Below are 24,219 nucleotides of genomic sequence, written 5' to 3' on the forward strand. Positions count from 1 at the left end.
TGAACTCATATTTCTAAATAGTAATGGTAATTTTAAATTACCATTAAGATTCCAAAGGAAAATTATAGCAGCAAACTAAAGAATGAACCTTAGAGAATGTTTATATTTATGAGGTGGATGAGGAAACAAGCAAACAAAAAAGGGATTTGTCACAAATGTAGAGGATGAATCAGAAGAATATAATTTTAAATAAAAATATTTACTGCATTTGGTAAGTTGGAGGGAGATTTCAAACGAAGCTAGCAACTGAAATGTCAGGACTCATGTAAATAGAACGGATCTTCATTATTTGCCAATTCCATATTTATGAATTTTCTACTTGCTCAAATTTATTTATTTATTTATTTAGAGACAGGGCCTCACTCTGTCACCCAGGCTGGAGTGCAGTGGCATGATCATGGCTCAGTGAAGCCTCAATCTCCCAGGCTCAAGCAATCCTCTCATCTCAACCTCCTGAGTAGCTGTGACCACAGGTGCACATCACCACACTGGGCTAAGTTCTGGGTTTACAGGCCTGAGCCACTGCACCTGGCCTCAAATTTATGTTTAATCTCCAAATCAATACTTAGACACTTTGGCATCCTTTCTTGGACATATGCAGAGTGGTGGAAATGTTTGAGTAACTCATTGCACGTATTCCCAGTTGAAGTCCAAGGCAATGAGCAATGCTCTTCCTTCTTGTTTCAGCTCTCATGCCATAAGCAAGTGTTCTTTTTTTTTCTTTCTTCTTCTTCATCTTTTTTGTTGTTGCTGTTGTTGTTGAGACAGGGTTTTGCTCTGTTGCCCAGGCTGGACTGCAGTGGTACCATCATAGCTCACAGTGGCGTTGGCCTCCCAGAATCAAGCAGTCCTTCCACCTCAGCCTCCCAAGTAGCTGGAACTATAGGCATGCCACCACACCAGGCTAAATTTTTTTTTTTTTTTAACTTTCAGTAGAGACAGGGACTCACTCTTCAGTTGTCCAGGTTAATAAACATTTTTTTCACAACATATTTAGTGCTCTGTTTTCCTCATTTTTGTGCTTTTCGTTGGTGTTTAAAATGGTCCTCAAGCATATTGTTGAACTACTCTCTAGTGTTCATCAGAGCAAAAGGTCTATGATGTGCCTTATAGAGAAAATATGTGTTAGATAAGCTTTCAGATTTGAGTTATAGAATTGTTGGATGTGAGTTTAATGTTAATCAATAATATATATTAAATTGGTGTCTTTTTAAAATTATACTTTAAGTTCTAGGGTACATATGCACAACATGCAGGCTTGTTACATATGTATACATGTGCCATGTTGTGTGCTGCACCCATTAACTCGTCATTTACATTAGGTATGTCTCCTAATGCTATCCCTCCCTCCTCTCTCCACCACACGACAGGCCCCAGTGTGTGATGGTCCCCACTCTGTCTAAGTGATCTCATTGTTCAGTTCCCACCTACGAGTGAGAACATGCAGTATTTGGTTTTCTGTCCTTGTTAAAGTTTGCTCAGAATGATGGTTTCCAGCTTCATCCATGTCCCTACAAAGGACATTAACTCATCCTTTTTTATGACTACATAGTATTCCATGGTGTATATGTGCCACATTTTCTTAATCCAGTCTATCATTGATGGACATTTGCGTTAGTTCCAAGTCTTTGCTATTGTGAATAGTGCCTCAGTAAACATACATGTGCATGTGTCTTTATAGCAGCATGATTTATAATCCTTTGGGTATATACCCAGCAATGAGGTGGCTGGGTCAAATGGTATTTCTAGTTCTAGATCCTTGAGGAATCGCCACACTGTCTTCCACAATGGTTGAACTAGTTTACAGTCCCATCAACAGTGTAAAAGTGTTCCTATTTCTCCACATCCTCTCCAACACCTGTTGTTCCCTGACTTTTTAATGATCGCCATTCTAACTGGTGTGAGATGGTATCTCACTGTGGTTTTGATTTGCATTTCTCTGATGACCAATGATGATGAGCATTTTTTCATGTGTCTGTTGGCTGTATAAGTGTCTTCTTCTGAGAAGTGTCTCTTCAAATCCTTTGCCCACTTTTTGATGGAGTTGTTTGATTTTTTTCTTGTAAATGTGTTTAAGTTCTTTGTAGATTCTGGATATCAGCCCTTTGTCAGATGGGTAGATTGTAAAAGTTTACTCCCATTCTGTGGATTGCCTGTTCACTCTGATGGTAGTTTCTTTTGCTGTGCAGAAGGTCTTTAGCTTAATTAGATCCCATTTGTCAATTTTGGCTTTTGTTGCCGTTGCTTTTGGTGTTTTAGTCATGAAGTCTTTGCCCATGCCTATGTCCTGAATGGTATTACCTAGGTTTTCTTCTAGGGTTTTTATGGTTTTAGGTGTAACATTAAGTCTTTAATCCATCTTGAATTAATTTTTTTATAAGGTATAAGGAAGAGATCCAGTTTCAGCTTTCTACATATGGCTAGCTAGTTTTCCCAGCACCATTTATTAAATAGGGAATCCTTTCTCCATTTCTTGTTTTTGTCAGGTTTATCAAAGATCAGATGGTTGTAGATGTGTGGTATTATTTCTGAGGGCTCTGTTCTGTTGCATTGGTCTATATCTCTGTTTTGGTACCAGTACCATGCTGTTCAGTTACTGTAGCCTTGTAGTATAATTTGAAGTCAGGTAGCATGATGCCTCAAGTTTTGTTATTTTGAAAAGAAATTGCTCTGATTTTTAGAATTTTCAGCTTTTCTACTCTGGTTTCTCCCCATCTTTGTGATTTTATCTACCTTTGGTCTTTGATGATGGTGACGTACAGATGGGGTTTTGGTGTGGATGTCCTTACTGCTTGTTAGTTTTCCAATTCTGTGAAGGAAGTCATTGGTAGCTTGATGGGGAGGGCACTGAATCTATAAGTTACCTTGGGCAGTATCATTTTCAAGATATTGATTCTTCGTATCCATGAACATGTAATGTTTCTCCGCTTGTTTGTGTCCTCTTTTATTTCATTCAGCAATAGTTTGTAGTTCTCCTTGAAGAGGTCCTTCACATCCCTTGTAAGTTGGATTCCTAGGTATTTTATTCTCTTTGAAGCAATTGTGAATTGGAGTTCACTCATGATTTGGCTCTCTGTCTGTTATTGGTGTACAGGAATGCTTGTGATTTCTGCACATTGATTTTGTGTCCTGAGACTTTGCTAAAGTTGCTTATCAGCTTAAGGAGATTTTGGGCTGAGACGATGGGGTTTTCTAAATATACAATCATGTCCTCTGCAAACAGGGACAATTTGACTTCCTCTTTTCCTAATTGAATACCCTTTATTTCTTTCTTCTGCCTGATTGTCCTAGCCAGAAATTCCAACACTGTGTTGACTAGGAGTGGTGAGAGAGGGCATCCCTGTCTTGTTGCAGTTTTTAAAGGGAATACTTCCAGTTTTTGCCCATTCAGTATGATATTGGCTAATAACTAAGATCTAAGCAGAACTGACGGAGATAGAGACACAAAAAATCCTTGAAAAAATCAATGAATTCAGGAGCAGGTTTTTTGAAAAGATGAACAAAATTGGTAAACCGTGAGCAAGACTAATAAAGAAGAGAGGAGAATCAAATAGAGGCAATAAAAACTGATAAAGGGGATATCACCACCGATCCCACAGAAATACAAGCTACCATCAAAGAATACTGTAAACTTCTCTAGGTAAATAAACTAGAAAATCTAGAAGAAATGGATAAATCCCTGGACACATACACCCTCCCAAGACTAAACCAGGTAGAAGTTGAAACCCTGAATAGACCTATAACAGGCTCTGAAATTGAGGTAATAATTAATAGCCTAACAACCAAAAAAAGTCCAGGAGCAGATGGATTCACAGCTGAGTTCTACCAGAGGTACAAAGACGAGCTGGTACCATTCCTTCTGAAACCATTCCAATCAATAGAAAAAGATGGAATCCTCCCTAACTCATTTTATGAGGCCAGCATCTTCCTGATACCAAAGTGTGGTGGAGACACAACTAAAAAAAAGAGAATTTTAGACCAATATCCCTGATGAACATCATTGCAAAAACCCTTAATAAAATACTGGCAAACCAAATCCAGCAGCACATCAAAAAGCTTATCCACCAAGGTCAAATTGGCTTCAATCCTGGGATGCAAGGCTGGTTCAACATACGCAAATCAATAAACGTAATCCATCATATAAACAAGTCCAAGACAAAACCACAAGATTATCTCAACAGATGCCGAAAAGGAGTTCGACAAAACTCAACAGCCCTTCATGCTAAAAACTCTCAATAAACTAGGTATTGATGAGATGTATCTCAAAATAATAAGAGCTGTTTATGAGAATCAGTGTCTTTAAATAGAAACACACACAAAAGGAAGGTTACATATTGATTGACCCATGAAAATGTTGTGACCAGAGGCTCGCAGGAGCATAGCCTTATTTCTCCTAGGAACAGTGTTTCAGTATTTGCTAATTCAATGTTCACAATGACTTTGTAAAAAATGATTACCATGGATAATGAGAATCAGTATACAAACAGATGTATACATAGACACACACACATCCTTTTTGTGTTTAAGAAGTTAAAGTAGAAAATTATAGTATACTAGTATTAGCTACAGTCTCCAAGAATACAACTACAAAAACATATTTAAGCCATTAGTAAATTTCATTATATTGCAATCAGAATTCAAATAATTTTAATATTTGCTTCTGAAATTGGTGCACCATCTAGCTGTTTTGATACCATAAACAAGTAAATTTTATAGATGTAGATATATGAGATCTTTCAGTTACTGTGATCGACTCATTTATAAAATGTATCTTTGAGTATATATTAGAATTTCTCCTTTTCTGTGTAAATTAAGTAAAATTCAATACTTTCTCTGCTAACTTTATTTAAACAATGCTTCTTGAGCTCTCTGTTATTTGATAGGAATTTAGTAGTTCAGAGAAATCAATAGACTCTTCTACTTCCTTTCTGTCTCTTTGAAATCTTGAATAAAGGCTTTAAACCTGATAGCAATACCTTTATCTCTAACCCTGTGCATTTGAGAGTGCATAATTGTGCATTTTGCAATTTCCTTGTCTCATTTGTTCTCTCTTGTTTATCTGCTTACTCCTAAGGCTGGGAAAAGTGATAATATATGAGCGGCCCATGTAGTCGGTAGAAAATGAGGGCGAGTCCATGGGTATCTTACCCATGTCTTGGTACTAGTGGCATGCAATAATATGGGCCTACCAAAGCTCCTAGATTTGTTCAGCTTTAAGTTTTTTGTTAGATACACTGCCAATATATAGAAAAGACTATAATGTGGGAAAATATGAGTGGTCAGTTACATTCAGGCCTTGCTGTTTGCAGCCTTAAACTTCCTGTAAAACCTCAATGAAACGTATTTTCTCTACTTTTAAGATAAAGGATTTGAACCATTGATCTAACTCTCTCACAGCATTACTGTGATTATCAGAGGAATAAAAAGCAATCTTAGTAATCTATCTTTTCTTCTGTAAAATACTTCACTTTCTCTATGTTTGAAAAATGAGGTCCCTCATAGAACAAGGTCAGTATTATGGGAGAATGACTCATTTAATTCTAAAATGTAACGTATTACAATAATTTGTCTTAAAATGGTTCAATGCAGATGTCACAGAATGAGTTCCGATGGGTCTGCAGAGGTGAATTCATAGGAAACTTTGTTACCTCTCTGTTTGGATTTATGAAACTGGTTCTCTAGTTTCATCAAATAGTAATGCCCCAAAAGTGAAAAGCCTAAACTTCTTCTACTTTTTTCATGCTTTTCGTATGTATTAGTCTGTTCTCATGCTGCTATAAAGATACTACCTGAGACTAGGTAATTCTGATCAAAAGAGATTTAATAGACACAGTTCCACATGACTGGGGAGGCTTCAGGAAACTTACAATCATGGCAGAAGGCGAAACAGGACACCTCTTGCATGGCAGCAGGAGAGAAAGAGGGGAAACTGGCACTTTAAAAACCTCAGATCTCATGAGAATTCCCTCACTATCATGAGAACAGCATGAGAGAAACCACCCTCATGACCCAGTCCCCTCCCCACTAGGTCCCTCCCTTGACACATGGGTATTACAATTCGAGATAAGATTGGGGTGGAGACACAAAGCCAAACCATATCATCTTAGCTGTAGGCAAAAAATGGGATATATCTTTATTCTTTGACTGTCTAGAAATGCCACTCTCTCAAAAATATAAGCCTAGGAGACAGAGGGTGAAGGTAGGGTACCATTTTCTACCATAGTGGGGATAAGTGACACTTTTTTATCCTATTAGTTTAATATAGGCAATGGACAATGATAATGTAAATGAAATTAATTACATAACTACCAAATGAACCACAAAGAAACGAAAAAGTGTTCTGTGAAAGAGAACTATGGGGAAGATTCACCTTAAATTAGATGTGAATTTCCTTTCACTAATTTCTACTTGAATTATTTAGGCCTACTCAGGACTCTTGTTGTATTTTTTAAGATTCTGAGTTTGGATCACCTTTCTCATCACAACATTTATCTTATTTTTAATTTTTTAAAAATATTTAATTTTTAAACACTTAATTTTGTTGTCCTCTCCTCCAAACTTATATCCAATCACCATCCACCTTTCTCAAGAAGAGGAGCTACCAAAATCACGTGGCAGTAAGGTCAGGAAGGTAATAACAAAGCAGAACAGAGTGCGCGTGCAGAGACTACTGTTCCCTGCTCTAGATGTGAACCTGGGGACCTGTGCCACAGGGTCCTGGAGCAAGAATCAGAGTTCCAACCAAGATATCTGGACCTGTCCCACTCACCTCAAGGATAGATTGTGCCACTCTAAATACATTTTATCTGGAGAGCTGCTGGTGTTCTAGGCCTCTGGGAAAATAGCAGAGCTGTGATATTAAGCTGAGTTCCCCTATCCTTGATCCTCAGGGCACCAGACTTTGTAGCTGAAGGCATCACAAGCAGAGAGGTTCTACTTGTCACCTTGCAACAGAACTGGCAATTTTTTAGCTGTTCTAGCACCTACCCACAAGGTTACTGTGCCTTACGCTGCTGTGTGAGTACTTCATTTATTTTACTCAGGCAGGCAGATCTGGATATGAAGGTGAAAAGATCCACCAGTAATAAATAATAATAATAATAATAATAATAATACCTAGGAAACCCAGCAGCCAGATAAAGGAAATGTAAGTAGAACACTCAGGTACCAAACTGACATTTAGGCAGAATTTCTGCAGCTGGTTGATGACAATTAGAATAAAAATAATAAAGATTTAACATAACTTTAGGTTTAAATCATTTTCTAAGACTAAAAGGTATGATTTTGAGTTCAAAAATGTAGGATTCAGTGAGAATATGGTCCCTATGGAGATCTAAATTAGTGGTCCAGAAGGTGCACTAGAATACATATTTGAACAAGAGCAAAGCTGAAGAGATGGTAATCATAATGGAAAGCATACAAGACAGAAGACTGGCGGGCATTGTTCAATGTTCAATGTGCTTTTTTTTTTTTTTTGAGACAGATCTCACTGTGTCGCCCAGGCTGGAGTGCAGTTGTGCGATCTAGGCTCACTGCAACCTCTGCCTCCTGGGTTCAAGTGATTCTCCCACCTCAGCCTCCCCAGTAGCTGGGACCATGGGCATGCACCACCACATCCAGCTAACTTTGGTATTTTTCGGTAGATACAGGGTTTCACCATGTTGGCCAGGCTTGTCTCGAATTGCTGACCTCAGGTAATCCATCCTCCTTGGCCTCCCAAAGTGCTGGGATTACAGGTGTGAGCCACCATGCTTGGCCTCAATGTACTTTTTGTTTCTCACTTAGTTAATCCTTAAAAGAACCCTTTGAGATAGAAATTCTAGAGAAATATAATACTTGAATAATGAAAATTTTGTAATAAAAGAATAAAGAAAGAACAAACTGTAAAAATGTAATGGAAGAATTCTCTCTTGATGAAGAAATGTTAAGTATAGATAGAAAGAGCTCATCAAGTTCCATGAAGGATTATGAAAAAATACAATTAAAAGATGCACTCCTAGACATATGGTAAAACTCTATTCCAAATATCAACAGTCAAATTTATCATTTTAATACAACAGGTTAGAATTGATAAAAATTACATTTACAAAAGATAGAGGTTAAAGGACTTTGATATCTTTCCACTAAAATATTATTTACCTGCTAAAGAAAGGTACTTTCTGCTCAATTTTATATTGTTAGGCCTTGTCATCTTTATTTAAATATGCATGACATGTATTTTTCTATGTGGTGTGGTGTGAGTCCAACTTACCTTTATCTAGGATAATAAAATACTGAAATAATTATTTGGACGAAATATCCCTTTTTCACACTGAACTTAAACACTTTTATATTACATAATCAGCCCTTCATATCTACGGGTTTCATAATCACAGATTTCATCAATCACTGACTGAAGATATTTTCAAAAATGAATAAATAAAAAATAATAAAATAAAACAAATAAACAATTATGATGATGACTATGTAGCATCTGCATTGTATTAGGTATTATAAGTAATCTAAAGATAATTTAAAGTATACAAAAGGATGTGCATAGATTATATGCAAATACTATGCTATTTTATACAAAATGAGCATCTGAGGATTTTGGTATTCACAGGGTTACTGAAACTGCCCCATATGGATTCTAAAAGACAACTGTATTAATTTGCCATATACACCAAATAAATTGGAATTTCTCTTTTATCTCCTGTTCTATTTATTCTTAAACACAACTATTCTGTTTTTATTATAATGGCTTTACACTATGTTTGCATATCAGATAAGATCATCTTCGCTATTCTTTCATTTATAACTTTTGGCTATTTTTAAAATTTTATTCTTTAACATGAGTTTGAAGTCATAACATTTAAAACCCCTCTACCTCATCAAAAATAAATAAATAAATTCCTCCTGTAGCTGTCTTTGTACTTGGAACTACGTATGTTATTTTGAGAGAAGAGTTATTTTTATATACTAGATGTTACATATAAGAAATTGAATCTTAATTATTATTTTTATTTCTGGTTGGTTATTTTCTAAAATGTTATTTTCATATCATTTTCCAAGATTTATACCATTATTTTTTTCTTTCCCTATTGTAATTCCAAAACCAAAAAAAATAATAGTGATTAGTACTGGTAAGAGTGCATACTTTTGTAGTATTTCTAGACTAAGGGAAATGATCTTAATATGTCACCATTTAGAACCATGTTCAATGTTGAGTTTTGGTATTTTTTAAAATTATATTTATGTGGGCACCTTCTATTCCAGTGCTTGTTTTTTATACCACATTGAATCATGCTCCCCAAACATTACCTCTTATATGTAAGCCTGGAGTGGAAGTGAATGGGGCAAAAGAAGGATGTTCTTTGTGCTCTGGAAAGTCAGCATTGGCATCATGAGGTACATATGCAATCATATACAGGAGACTGCATTAAAAATGGAATAAGTTTTTCTTTCTATTTAAACTAGCCCCAGGCTAGTAATCCTACATGTGTATTTTGCAACTTCCCACTGAAATACCCATGACTAAACTACCGTGCAAATTAAGACAGGCATTCAAGAGTCAGACAGTATCAGTGTTGCATCTCTAGCTGTAAACCAATGAATTTGTTCTGTTGCAGAAGTCTAAATGTATAGGATATTAACTCTATTTCTCAATCCAGCTTCATGGATCTTGTAGAAAAATAATGGTTCAGCTATTTGCCTCCTTATACAGATATAAATCATCATCATTATCATCATGATCATTATTTTATCATGATTACTTGATTATAAGCTTCATGAGGGCAAGCATTTTCTCTATTTTTTCATGTAGAAATATCCAGTCACTAGAAAAGCATTTGACACATAAAATGTACTCATATCCTCAGTGTAAATGCTATACACTTCAAAGTTTATTATTTGCATATGTATTTTATTCACACTTTCAATAAGTATTTGTGGAGCATTTTCTGTATGACATACAGTGTTCTAGGCACTGCAGACATAATAGTAAGTAGAAAATAGAAGGTCTTTGCCTTCATAGAACTTGCGTCTTAAAACAGTGGTTCTCGATGAATTGATGGGTGCTGACGAGTTGATGGGTGCAGCACACCAACATGGCACAAGTATACATATGTAACAAACCTGCACGTTATGCACATGTACCCTAGAACTTGAAGTATAATAAAAATAAATAAATAAATAATAAATAAATAAAATAAAAAAATAAACAAACAAACAAACAAACAAAAAAACAGTGGTTCTCAGATTTTGCTGCACATTGGAATCACCTAAACAGTTTTTAAAGCGCTGATACCAGCTTCTACCTCCAGACTTTCTGATTTAATTCATGTCTGATGCAACTTGAACCTTGGAGGCCTCCAAAAGTTCTCCAGATAATTGTAATGTGCACCAGAATTTTTGAATCATTGGCCTAATATACAAGTTGGCATTAAGCAATTCCAGGTTTCTTACTTGAGAGTGATAATAGATTGTGTAGATTGTGTTACAAAAGCCACCACTTTACCTATTATGTTTAGTTCATATTATATTCGTATGTTTACTATTAATATTATTTTAATTATGTCCTATATCCTTGAACCAAAAAAAAAAAGTTCCTTATGGTATTTTTGAGAAACCAACCAACATTATTTTTCTAAAAACACATTTATCAAAAAGGAGGTGAAATATTCAACATTTCAGTTGAGCCAGTTATATACCTACCTCTATTAAATGGAGATGCAAATATTGTTTACTTTTATCCCAATCAAATATCACATTAAAATATTGTTCTCCATATGTATCTAAGAAAGCTTTAAAGAGGAATTTTGAGCAGTTCTTGACTACTTGACTGAACATGTAATCTATTATTGTATTTTATATGGAAAAACTAACTCTTATTTATATACTTACTTATTTCTCTGGCTTCCAGATGCTAAAGTGTATGTTCATTATAGTACATTATAGTTCATTAAAATGTTGAAGTCTAAATTACACTCAGCATAGTGAAACTACTGCTATTTTTCTTAAACATTATACCTCTTCAGAACATATTTGCAATAGGTTCTGGCCCAAACTGATAACTTCCTTCCCGTCATTTTGCATAATGCAGCAACTTTGGTTTCAAAATGCCACTACAATCTTAAATATTCTGACTAGCTTCGCTGAGTTTGCAGTAGCAACAATGATAATACCCACTGTAAAAAGGAAATGCAGAAATAGTGACTGGCAAATCCTAACATGTTCCTTATATCCATACTTTAGTTTCCTTACCAGTATAATCTATATTCCAGTTAATAATTTAGTGCTAATCAGCTCCTTATCTTCTGAAAAGGAGAGTCTGCTTTGAATCACAAGGCAGTTGACCTTGAAGGTAGGTTTAATATATGCAGATTTCTTATATCACCTCTAAGCTTTTATTACTCAGAGTATTTTCTTGGTTACATTTAGCTGTGAGCTGTGCAAACCTCATTTTGTCTATCCTAGCAGTAACTGATTTAATAATGATAGTTTTTACTCTTCCTTAGTTTTGGATTCTACATTTATTTGTATAACTAGTTTTAAATAACATAGTGTATTAATGTGCAAATAAAATAAATATAAATAGTTCAGGAAAACCATAAATACTAGAAGAATATAGTAGGATCTTTCTAAACAAATTCAGCTATTTCACAATGCGCTTATGTATCTCTGTCAACTTTCTTTAGATTTTACTATCAAATGGCATTTTTTAGTAATGATGTAATAAAGATTTAAAATTGGTTCTTTGGACTACATTTTGTGAATTGAAAATGAATGTGAATTGAGAAATGAGCTATAGAATTTTATTATATATAAAACTATAAGCAAAGCTATATTATTATTATAAAACCATGTAAGAAAAACTATAGAAGTTCAGTTTAAATTTAAAAATTTTTCAACAAATCGAGGACAGGAACATGTTTCAAAAATAATATCAAAATTAGAATTTTTGCATGTTATAACAGCTTCGGTTTAAATGTGTTAATAAGTTAATGCGATTGCATAGGTCTAAACTGAACAACAAAGGAAAAAGATAAAAAATAATTTTTATTTATCTAAAAAGTACACATAATCTGGGCTTTAGGAAAAAAATTTATAAAGCTCTTTGGAAATAGAATCCCATCATGAGACAATTTCAAACTTATTTGTATGTAAATAGTAGTGACTTGCCTTAAATATTAAAATACCCATCTTTGTTTGTTGTAATTGTGAATTTACTTATTTTCTCCCATCAAAATTAGGAAGAAGAAAATACAAGATTTCTATTTCAAATGAGGAAGAATGGTTAGATTAGGACAGTGGCAGCAAGGAAATATGATGATTGTTTTTTTTAATTGAGATCCTTTTTGAGAAACAAAAGGTGGCTTTGCTTTGAGTTAAAAAGTCATTTTTGTTGGGTAGAGTTCTTCACTTAATGGTTTCCTGCTTACTCTGAAAAATACACTGGTTGATTTAGATTTGTTATTTTTCTTCATTTTGCTTTTAGTGATCACATTTGTGTAATCTTCATGCTTGAAAAGTAGAATATGAAAACAACAAGAATTATAGATGTGCTTTGGAGATTGACATGTAGCGCTTTTGCTAGTGAAAAAATCTCAAAGAAATAAGTTTAAAAAACAAATTTCATTAACTCTATTTTACAATAAAATGTTTCTAAACTGGTATTAGCATTCCAAATTATTTTCATGAAACTGATTTTATGAAAATAACCTTCATCTTATTAGCTTGCTTTCTATCACGTGGTGAAGGAATGATTAAATCAAATATAAGTTATGGAGCAATTTAAATGGCTTAATCGTCTTCCAGATAAGATAGAAATGTTTCTGCTATTATCTTGAAGAATCAATAGTGAATTGAGTTGTCTTCTTTAAACACTATGCTGTTTTCACTGCTTGTTATGTTTCTTTAAAGAAATTTAAATATTTCACATGCCAGTTTAGAGAACTATTGCTTGAAAGAAACACTTTTCAAGATCATTAGTTGCGCTATTTAAAATTAACCTTTTATCTACAAATGTTGTCATTCTCTTTGGAGTGTTTGACCTGACTAGAGCTACGATGGCACATTTTAGCCTACAAAATGTGAGATTTCAGTAGTTCATAGTTTATCATAGATTTATATTTTTTGATATAGATTAAATTTATATAACTTTAGAAAATGTGTGCTATTTATTATAAATTACTGTTTTATGTATTACTATGTATAAATTATGTGTTTCCCAATTTAACCTTTAAAAGTAAACTTAAAAGCACTCATAAATTTCTGTTGAATGTAGGGTTTAATAACATAGGCCTTATTTATTAAAGGATAATTTTCTTCTACTATCACCTAGGCATAAAATTAATACAGTTTTATTTTTAACTACTTAAGCTCTTAATCTAATGTACCCTTAATGAACTTACCCGTGTAAAGTACTTGATGAAGCCATCATGAAAGGCTGCTTGGATAATATTCATCAGTTCCTTTGCTGAAAATGACTAAATTTTAATGTGAACAGTTATATATTCACCATAACTGTTTCAAGTATCTAAGGTTTATGCAACTTAATTTAATAATTTCATTTTGTTCAATTGTTCCACAGACATGTTTATTGAGTAATGAAAACATCACAATCACAAATGAATGGGAAACACAAAGAATCAGTATTAAGAGTATGCTGTGTGTTTTGATTATGATGCATAACTGAAAACCTAAAATTAACTGTAACTTAAATTGTTTCTCTGTGACTGTTTTCTTTCTCATCCTCCTTCTTCATTCTCCCCTTCTCCTCTTTAAATAAATAAAAATATTCTGAATGTAGCTGAACTAGTTTTAGAAGTAGAGAGGAAGATTGGTTATAAAGAGGAATATAAGTTAATTTATAAATACAAGTGATCTCAAGTTAAAATCAATATAAGACAGCCTCTAATCTCCATGTAGCCAAAACCTGGGATTAACTCAAGTTCTCAATGTCCTTTGTAAATCATACTAATTAGTTTTCAGGGTAGGCACATCTTACCAACTTTATACACTTACCAAGAGTCATTTGGATTTGTTACCTAGTGTATGATTGCCATTTGTTCTTGCTATTTCATTTCGCAATTTCGTTAAAAATTGTGCAATCTAATGCAATATGAGCATTAAAAGGCTTTTATTTTATCTTTTTGAAACAAAGTCTCTCTCTGTCATCCTGGCTGGAGTGCAGTGGCATGATCTTGGCTCACTGCAACCTCCACCTCCCAGGTTCAAACGATTCTCCTACCTTAGCCTCCCGAGTAGCTGGGATTATAGGCACACGCCACCACGCCCGTCTAGTTTTTTTGTATTTTTAGTAGAGATAGGGTTTTGCCATGTTGCCGAGGCTGGTCTCAAACTCCTGGGCTTAAGCAATCTACCCGCCTTGGCCTCCCAAAGTGCTGGGATTATAGGCGTGAGCCACTGTGCCTGGCTAAAAGACTTTTTTTTTTTTCTCCACTATAAAAATCAAGGGAAATACCATAGAAGTAGATAAAAGCAAATTGACTAAACTATAGATAATATTTTGAAAAACTAAAATTCTAGAAGGCTTCTAGAATTTTTGCTTTGGATTTCCTTGTGAGTGGCTTTAACTTTTTTCTCCATAAAAAAATTAAAAAACTAGAAATCAAAGGCAATGTGTGAGACTTATGAACAAAAAATTTAGTAAAGAACCCCAATCAGTGCATTCTTACTTAATAAAAAGGTCTTGGTTTTACAAACGGTAGCATCCATATCCCCCTATGTAAAATAAGATCAAGTAAGGATATAACTTTTCTTGACTTTCTGTTTTAGTTATTTTATTTGCTTAATCAGTTGGGTAAATTATGAGTCCTAGAATTTAAGGAAAGAGGGCTTCCACTGTACTTTGTACTGTCCTTCAGAGAAAAGCTAAAGAAACCCCTTGTTTTGTTAGGCTGAGGCTGGCTGAATTCCATGGGTGTTTCTACATCTGAATATCATTACAAAGACTACCCATTTGAGGAGATAAGCTTGCTATTCAAATCTACCATATCTTCTGGAAATTTTTGAGTTCTTACTCTACGAAATGAAGAAAATAACATAAACTAACAAGAATGGGGCACAGGTTTCTTCTTGAATGCCAGCTCTGATTAGTTGCTAATTGCTACTTGAAGATCTGTGCTGAGATCCATTTGTAGCCCCTTTCACCTTAGAGTCGAATGCCTGGGTCTGGTACTGTCAGCCGCGGGAACAGACTAGGGTAGAAGGATGAAACTATGACAGCATTGTTCTCCTGAGCTACAGCCATATTTCTTTTAGTGTTTTTCAGATGTATAAATGAGCTTTTCCTGTCTTTTTCTTTTTTATTTTTTCTTCTGTTGGGACACTCCCATCAGTGACAACCCTCTGTATTGGTTAATTATTTCATAGATTAGAAAGTTTGTGGGCTCTACACAATTCATCCCTTTGGTTCCTATAGAAAACAAATGTTTGTTAACTCATTTAAAATAAGGACAACTTCACTCAAATAAAATTCATAGAATAAAAACCACTTCTGTCTACTTCTCTAAAAGCTGAATAACCTATGTCTAGTCTTCGTTAAAGAAAGTCAGTCAAAAAAGAAAGTTTATTTCAAAATATTCCTCACAATGAAAAGTATACAGAATATGAGGGCAAGAGGACTATTCCAATCATCACTGTTTGATTTAGTGAATCTGGCTGCTAAATTGACTCTAGGCTATTTTTTTTACAGTTTGTCACATGGTTTAGAGTCTTTAAGAGGCCAGCCTTCCCAGGTGAAAAGTACAGTAGTTTCTAAGACAGAGTATTCTTAAGGTTTATGGTGCTAAGAAATTGGTTAAGAAATATTACTTTGCTGCAATCTTAAACAAATGCGGAAAAGGACATTCTGAATTTATAATGTAAATGGGGCTCAAATTCTTTCTTGGAAAACAGAATCAGTAAACATATTCTCAGAAGTAAAATATATTGATTGAGTACTATTGTCTAAATATTCCCGACACCCTAGAAGTTCCTTGTCAAATATACACACAGAAGATATACTATGCTATATAGATGAGGGTTAATGATAGGAATATGTAGATTTACACGTTAGGGATAATTTTATTTCAATTTAATGACATCAAAATTCAAAACAAATGAAACATTATACATGTAACAATGTTTTAAATGCCTCCCATGTACTAGCAGCTGTACTGGCTCTGCCCTTGGGAAGTTTACTGACATAGTTGGGACACAGGCCCATAAATAGATAATTAAAGAGAATATAATTAAAGGCTATTTCAGGGTTATGCCTAGGGAGCTCTCAGGGTATGTCGTAAATCCTCACATTTCAAATTACAAAATTTGCTTTACTCCAAAATAAAGTAGCTTTATTGCACATTTAAGAAAACTTGAAGGCCGGGCGCGGTGGCTCAAGCCTGTAATCCCAGCACTTTGGGAGGCCGAGACGGGCGGATCACAAGGTCAGGAGATCAAGACCATCCTGGCTAACATGGTGAAACCCCGTCTCTACTAAAAAATACAAAAAACTAGCCGGGCGAGGTGGCGGGCGCCTGTAGTCCCAGCTACTCGGGAGGCTGAGGCAGGAGAATGGCGTAAACCCGGGAGGCGGAGCTTGCCGTGAGCTGAGATCCGGCCACTGCACTCCAGCCTGGGCGACAGAGCGAGACTCCGTCTCAAAAAAAAAAAAAAAAGAAGAAGAAAAGAAAAGAAAAAAGAAAACTTGAAATTGTAAAGTGTTTATGTGAAATGTTAACTTACAGACTTGATTTACCAAATTTGCAACAGTAAAGTCAGTCCCACTTTTCAGAATATGAGAGGTATGTGATTTCAGCACCTTAAATGGGATACCTCACATTATTATTACAGTTTAAAACCTATGAGATTTTCTTTTCTATTTTTAATCCTTCTCTTAATGATCTCATTTATTGTCTGCTGGAAGTCAATTTAGGAAATCATGTTAGTCCACTAAGCACTTCAGATAAGGCTATACCATGAAGCATTCCAAGATTATCACAAGGAATTGCTTTCGTATGCCATAAAAGAAGAAATAAGCAGAATATGCCCTGCCGAAGAAGGTTACAGTTTTACAGCCCCTCCCACTGCAGCTCTTAAGTCACTCAGTTACAGTTAACTTTGGATTATCACTCACAGACTGAAAGCAAAACACATCAAAACACTCATCACACACTCTGGGCTTGTGGTGCCACTTGTATATGCGTTTCTAAATCAATGATGAGGGTATCAGAACCAATACTGGACATGGACATGGCAAATTACAGTGAAGTTCTGGACCCAACTTATACAACTTTGGAGTTTGAAACTATGCAGATTCTATATAATTCAAATGGTAAGTTATCATCTGTTTATAGATGTAAAGAAAAGTAAGTATAATTGGAGAAGGTAGACTGAGCTTCCAAAAGTGGTGGCTCAATGTTTTTTGTTTGTTTGGTTTTTTTTTTTTGCTGGAGAGTTTAGGGCTTGCTTTTAAGGCCACAAATCTGAGCTTTTGCACTTCATTACAAAATTTAAGTTAATAATGCTGTGGCTATTTTGTGTTAGAGGTAAGAAAGCCCGGTTTTATGTAATAAAGTAATGTCAGAATTCTGTCAGGGGTCAGTTAGAGAGGTAAAAAGATTAGTTTTAGCTATTATTTTATTTGCTGTAAATCATAGTAATAAGTAATATTGGCAGATTGGCTGTGAAAGTATATTTTCTATGCAATATATAAAATGACTTGTGGAACAAAGTTTCCGTAGAACATTAGGGAGTTTCACTGATTGTCTGCTCTTTTCATTATATTTCCAGTTCTCAATTGGTACCGATGAGAAACTGCATTTAAAATTACTATCAGGTTTTTGCATTGAATGCAAATATGAAAGGGAATAAGGCTTGCATTATAACCTCACTTGACAGGCTAATGTTTAGCCACACAAAGCTGTTGGTATTTAATTACTGTAATATTTTAACTTTAAATAAGACATGAGTTGTTTAGGGTTTGTGTCTTTATGTAATACAGTTTACTATCGACTTTGAATTTAGACTTAATACCTAGTAAAAAATCTTGTTTAAAATATGTTATCACTGTTAGAACTCCTAAGATCAAGTAATTATGTATACTTTGGAAAATGTGTGTGTGTGTGTGTGTTTAATGCAAGATTGAGAATATATCTTGTACTGAGGATATCTTACTATTCTACTATATTATATAATTTGTATGACTGGTGTTCTGGTTCTATTTTTAATAAGCAGTTCCATATTAATGGGGATTTAAAAAAATAGTCAAAAAGTGAATTCTGAAAATTTAGCTCAAATATAGTTAAAATAAACCTGTAGTACAACTTTCAGGAAGTCACTGTTTTGTGTCTTTATATTTAGACTTGATTAGAGATATTTCATAGAGTATTTCGTCAGAATCATGACTTTAAAAAACACTCATGATTAAGAAATGGTAGGGACATATTTACCATAATCATAACACTTATTTACTATGTTTAACGAATATACTGAAATAACGAATTCGTATGGCTATATCCAAAGTATGGTGTAACTTGTTTGTAATAAGATTGTCAGCAACATGTAAGTATGACACTAAACTTGAAGCAAGAGTGGAACTTTTCATATTTCTATATAGTCTCTCAGAATACAATAAATTCCAAACAGTTCTAACTTTCATTTTGTTAGTATCTGTTTTTTTAATGCTACCAAAAGGAAAATGTTTAGCATTTTAATCGTATAATGTCACATGACTAACCCTAAGCATATTCTCATTAAAATTTTTTTTCTACTTCATGAAATTATATATGACAATATTTGTCTCCACTGAAATATTAGTAAGTAGAACATATGTAAGTTACAAAATGTAATCAGGACATGACACCCTTTAGTTTTATCCTTTTGTTAGATATACAATAATCAGTTGTCAATATAAAATTTTGTAATAAAGTTTTACTATATTACATATTTAATATCTTTTGAATGCATATTGATTTTTAAAGATGTAATCCACAATATTAACTCATTTAAGAAATATTTATTTTATTATAAATATCTACATTTAAAAAATAATTCTTCCTTCAGAATTATGTATTAGATGACCCACTATATCCTGGGCATAATCCTAAATACTGGAAAACAGAGGACTAAATAAGACAGATAAATTCTATACCATCATGGGGCTTATATTCTGTGTGTAAAGATGGGTAATAAATGAGCAGACCAATGCAGAATATACTTTTCACCAATAAAGTTATATAAAAAACTAAGACCATTTAAAAAAACTAAGGCCAGGTGTGGTGGCTTATACCTGTAGTCCCAGCACTTTGGGAGGCTGAGGCAGGAGGATCACTTGAGCTCAAGAGTATAAGACCAACCTGGGCAACATAGTGAGACCTTGTCTCTACAATAAAAAAATTAAAAACTAGCTGGATGTGGTGGTGTACTCCTGTAGCCCCAACTACTCGGGAGGCTGAGGTGGGAAGATTGCTTGAACTCAGGAAGTCCAGGCTGCAGTGAGCTAGGATTTCAACACTGCACTCCAGCCTGGGTGACAAAGCAAGACCCTGACCCAAAAAATAATAATAATACTTAAAATAAGCAGGGGTCTAGATTCTACTTGAAGGACAGATGGGAGGTGACATTTTTAAATGTGTGTTCAGAGAAGGTTTCACACAAAATGTGAAACTTTAACAGAAACCTTGTAGCTAGCTCAAAGAAAGGTTTAGGGAAGAACTTTCCTTCCAGACAGAAAGAAGAGCAGGTGAACAAGTTCTGAGATGAGAGTAGCCTTCAATGACGGGAAAAAAAACCAAAAAACAAAACAAGAAGGTATTGCTGGAAAATAGTGAACTGGATGAAAAGTGGTACCAGATACTGGGATCAGAGATTTGGGGGAGTTGTAGGGGAGTTTGACATGCAGGGTTTACAGGCTGTGGGAAGATGCCTAGACTTTATTCTGTATCTAGTTACGGCAGGGATGGATGCAGAGGGTGACATTATATGAATTACTTATAGCAATATCACTTAGGTGGCTTTGGGGTAACAAACAGTAGGGCAGCAAGAATAGAAGGAAAGAATTTAGATAGCGGACTGTTGCCATAATCTAAAGGAAAGATGATGGTTGATTGAATAAGGATGTCCGTGGTGAAAAGTTGTGGATTAAATATGTATTTCAAGCCGGACGTGGTAGCTCACACCTGTAATCTCAGCACTTTGGGAGGTTGAGGTGGGCAGACCACCTGAGGGCAGGGGTTCAAGAAAAGCCTGGCCAATATGATGAAACACCATCTCTACTAAAATTGTCTTGGCATGGTGGCACACGCCTGTAATCTCAGCTACTTGGGAGGCTGAGGCGTGGGAATCATTTGAACCTGGGAGACAGAGGTTGCAGTGAGCCGACATCGCCCCACTACACTCCAGTCTGAGCAACAGGGGAAACTCAGTCTCAAAAAATAAATAAATAAATAAATAAAAAGTATTGTAAATATGGACTTACCAAGGGATTGGTTATAAAAGATAAAGGAGAGAATACATTAAAGACTCACAGATTATTGGCCCTGGGAAACTGGATGGAACCATTGACTGATATAGGGGAGACTGAAGGAAAGAAGAACAAGTTCTAGCGGAAAAATGAAAGAGTTTTGTTTTTGATACGTTAATTTACAATTCTGATTAGATTTCATAATGAAGTTCTTCAACAGGTGCTTGGGCATTTCAGGCTGATGCTCATGGGAGACATCGGGGCTAGAGAGATAAAATATTGGAATTATTCATCCTACAGCTAATATTTATTGTCATGGAACTGATAAACCTCCCTTGGGAAAGAGCAGAGTTGGAGAACTAAGCCCTATGGTGTCCCAAAGTTACATGATCAGAAATAAGAAAGGAGAGGTTGGAGCGGAAGCCGCCAGCGGGGCTTAAAAGGAAAGCACTGGTGTGGGGTCTCCAGGAAGCCAACGAACGGACTGTTTGAGCGTCTAAATAATTAGCAGGACAATTTAATCAGGAAATAGTACTAACTGTAACTGTAATCTTCCTTTTTTATTCACAGATAATTCTGCCCCAGAGACAAGTATGAACACCACAGACAACGGTGTCAACTGTCTGTGTGCCATCTGTGGGGACAGAGCAACAGGAAAACACTATGGGGCATCGAGCTGTGATGGGTGCAAGGGTTTCTTCAGACGCAGCATTCGTAAGAGTCACGTTTATTCTTGCAGGTACGTTAAATGTCCTTTTAGTCAAGTTATCTTAACAGGTGTTTCAGTTTGGCACGGAAAAAGTAAGAGACGAAAATTCAGAGTTTTCGTGTATCTGTAAGTCTATAAATACAATCTCTAAACTGCGGTACAAGTCAGAACGCGTGGGTATGTATAAGGATGTATTCACATAGGTGGTTCTTTTTATGAAACATTTTAGACTTATAGAAGGTATATAAAAAATCCACCTACCTACCACCCAGCTTAGACCAATATAGTTGAAACCTTTAATGGACACCTCCTCTGGCACTTTTTCTCCTTTGTCTCCTAGACGTAACTACCATTGTAATTTCATGTTATCTTTTCCTTGTGTTTCTTTATTGTTTTATCACATGTTCATATACCTCTAAACATTTTAAAACCTGCATTTAAAAGATTTTTCAATATGAATATTTTTCTTCATGTTGATTTTTTAAGTGCCATTACATCCTAGGTCTAAAAACAATTATAAAAGTGAAGATGATTTTGGTAGTTTGTTGATATCAATGAGTAAAATTTAATTTTCAGTCCTAAAATTTAAAATATATTTCTCATGCCATATTTTTTGTCATTAAATTTAAATGTTTTGTCAGAAGCTTCTTTAACTATATTTGTCACGCATTTCCAGTAGGCTGTTTTCTTGTTTTTTTTCTTTTGTTTTTAGATGAACACCTAGTCGACATCATAACATGATTTAAGTATAGATATTGCATATTGATTCTTATGTATGACAGTCCTTTAAAGCAGATTACATTTAGATTGAATATAGGCTATTAACAAAAATGGTTACATTTAACAAAAAAAAAAACTATATTTGTTCTGTCAATAAAAGGTATGTGTAGAATTACATCCTTTTAAGAACAGATCAGACGTTTGGGAAGAGGTTAACCCTCTCAAAGTCTTGCCATGTGATTTCCTAGGGTACAACACAAGTTAATATATAACTCTCCAAATATCTATCTAGTTCTCTGATAATTCTTTAATTTTTCCAAGATAGTTTGAAGCAGGTTAAGAAAATACAAAATGCCCACTTTAAAAACTTTATAGTTCATATACACCATGGAATACTATGCAGCCATAAAAAAGGATGAGTTTGTGTCCTTCGTAGGGACATGGATACAGCTGGAAACCATCATTCTCAGCAAACTATCACAAGAACAGAAAACCAAACACCGCATGTTCTCACTCATAGGTGAGAATTGAACAATGAGATCACTTGGACACAGGAAGGGGAACATCACACACCGGGGCCTGTTGTGGGGTGGGGGTAGGGGGAAGGGATAGCATTAGGAGATATACCTAATGTAAATGACAAATAAATATGTGCAGCACACACATGGCACATGTATACATATGTAACAAACGTGCACGTTGTGCACATGTACCCTAGAACATAAAGTATAACAAAAAAAAAATAAATAATAAAAAAATAAAACTTTCTAGGTAAACAAAAAAAAGTGTATTTAGATGAGTTTTGCTTTTATTTACGTTAAAACTCTAAAGGTAAAAGGTAGATCAATTTCCTTCATGAAAAATATTTTTGTACGAATGCTTCTAAACTAAAACAAATACAGAATAACCTGTAAACCATACCTTCTGGAGTCATCTGCTCTGTTAAAATTGAAATACCTGTGTGTATGTGTGTGTGCGTGTGTGTGTGTGACGGTGATCCAAACAACTAAATCCAACAACTTTTGAGAATCAGAGAATCACAAAGGCTATCAGTACTTCTGTCCTTTCTGTATGGGAAGAGTGGAAAAGGGATGCTCTCAGAGCAGCTTTTAGAGGTTTAAAAAATATTCTAACAACAGATACAGTTTAACTCCTGCACCTTCCTATTAGGAATGTTATTGCCAACCTAGCTTTCTTTACATGTGTTAGTATTCAGCAAATGTGATGATTTTTCATTTGGAAAATGGTTAGTATATTGATGCAAGTTTAGGGGCATGGAGACTTTCTGAAGCTCAGGTTGTGCTGGTCTCAAATGTATCTATTTCCTTAGATGCCAAAATTATATTTCTACTCTAACTGCTTCATCACACTGAGGTTGGGCTTTGCTTCAAAAGCACTTTTAATTGCTGTTTCGACACTTTTCATGTTATGTTTTTCACCTTATGTACAATTTGTATGCATACTCTGTTAGATTGTAATTTCTTTGAGTGGAGGAGACAAGTAGCATTAATCTGTTTAATCCTTACACCAGGATCTTGTATGTTGTAGGTGCTAAATAATATGTTTATTCAATTTTTATTATTAATTTAATGTTAATTGAATGCATTCTCCTTGTATTTTTGTCAATCTGGTCCTCTCTCCTGAGTCTCATCAGCCATTTGTTCCCAAATGAGCAATGCTTTGTTCCTCACTCTGAAAGCACATTTCTCTTCTAGCTCAATTTGATTATAGGCTTCGTTTCTCATTAGATTTTAAGTGGACACTGATAGTTTTTAGAAGACATACATTTCACAAAATGTATATCTTTATTCTTATCATTTATCATCAACTACAAATAAACAGGTACATATCCAGATGTATGGATAATTTTGTGCCAGTATTTTGAAGAAGTGTTTGTGTTTACTGTCTGCTTAATATTTACCCCTAACTGTTTGAAGTGCTTTCACACAACAGCCTTTTGGGCAAGTCCTTCTCTTTATTTTACAATTGTAAACTAAAGTTACTTAACACCCCCAAGTTCTGCTGAGAGTCAATGGTAGAACCAAGCTTAGATTTAATTTCAGAGACTGTACTCTTTTTATTTGTTTGTTTGTTTGGTTAAGTACACAAGTCAGTTTTTTAGTTTATCCAGAGTGGTGCAACAATCACTACAGTCAAATTTGACCATTTGTTATCACTTTATAAAGAAACCTTTAGTAGTTACTCCCCCATGTCCTCCCAACTCCTTCCCCAACAATATGAGGTATCTATGAATCTATTTTCTGTTTCTACAAATTTGCCTTTTCAGGACATTTTGTATAAACAAAATCATATGATGTGTGATCTCTTTTGTCTTACTTCTTTT

The 24,219-nt window shown here is 34.8% G+C and overlaps 1 protein-coding gene across 7 annotated transcripts in view; it reads left to right on the forward strand.

The window, feature by feature from the left end:
• Positions 1–24,219, forward strand: part of HNF4G (hepatocyte nuclear factor 4 gamma) — a 155,614-nt gene that overhangs the window by 111,072 nt on the left and 20,323 nt on the right. For 6 of the 7 annotated variants that reach the window (XM_033202725.1, XM_033202726.1, XM_033202724.1 and 3 more), the window contains one exon: positions 21,017–21,185. In XM_033202725.1, the coding sequence (XP_033058616.1) occupies positions 21,040–21,185 (146 nt within the window). In that variant the 5' untranslated portion in view covers positions 21,017–21,039. Of the gene's footprint in view, positions 1–17,111; positions 17,318–21,016; positions 21,186–24,219 lie in introns of those variants that run through there. The other variant, XM_033202723.1, reaches the window with a different exon arrangement.

Source organism: Trachypithecus francoisi, unplaced genomic scaffold (assembly GCF_009764315.1).
Source record: "Trachypithecus francoisi isolate TF-2019V2 unplaced genomic scaffold, Tfra_2.0 Lachesis_group7, whole genome shotgun sequence".
Classification (NCBI taxonomy): Eukaryota; Metazoa; Chordata; class Mammalia; order Primates; family Cercopithecidae; genus Trachypithecus; species Trachypithecus francoisi.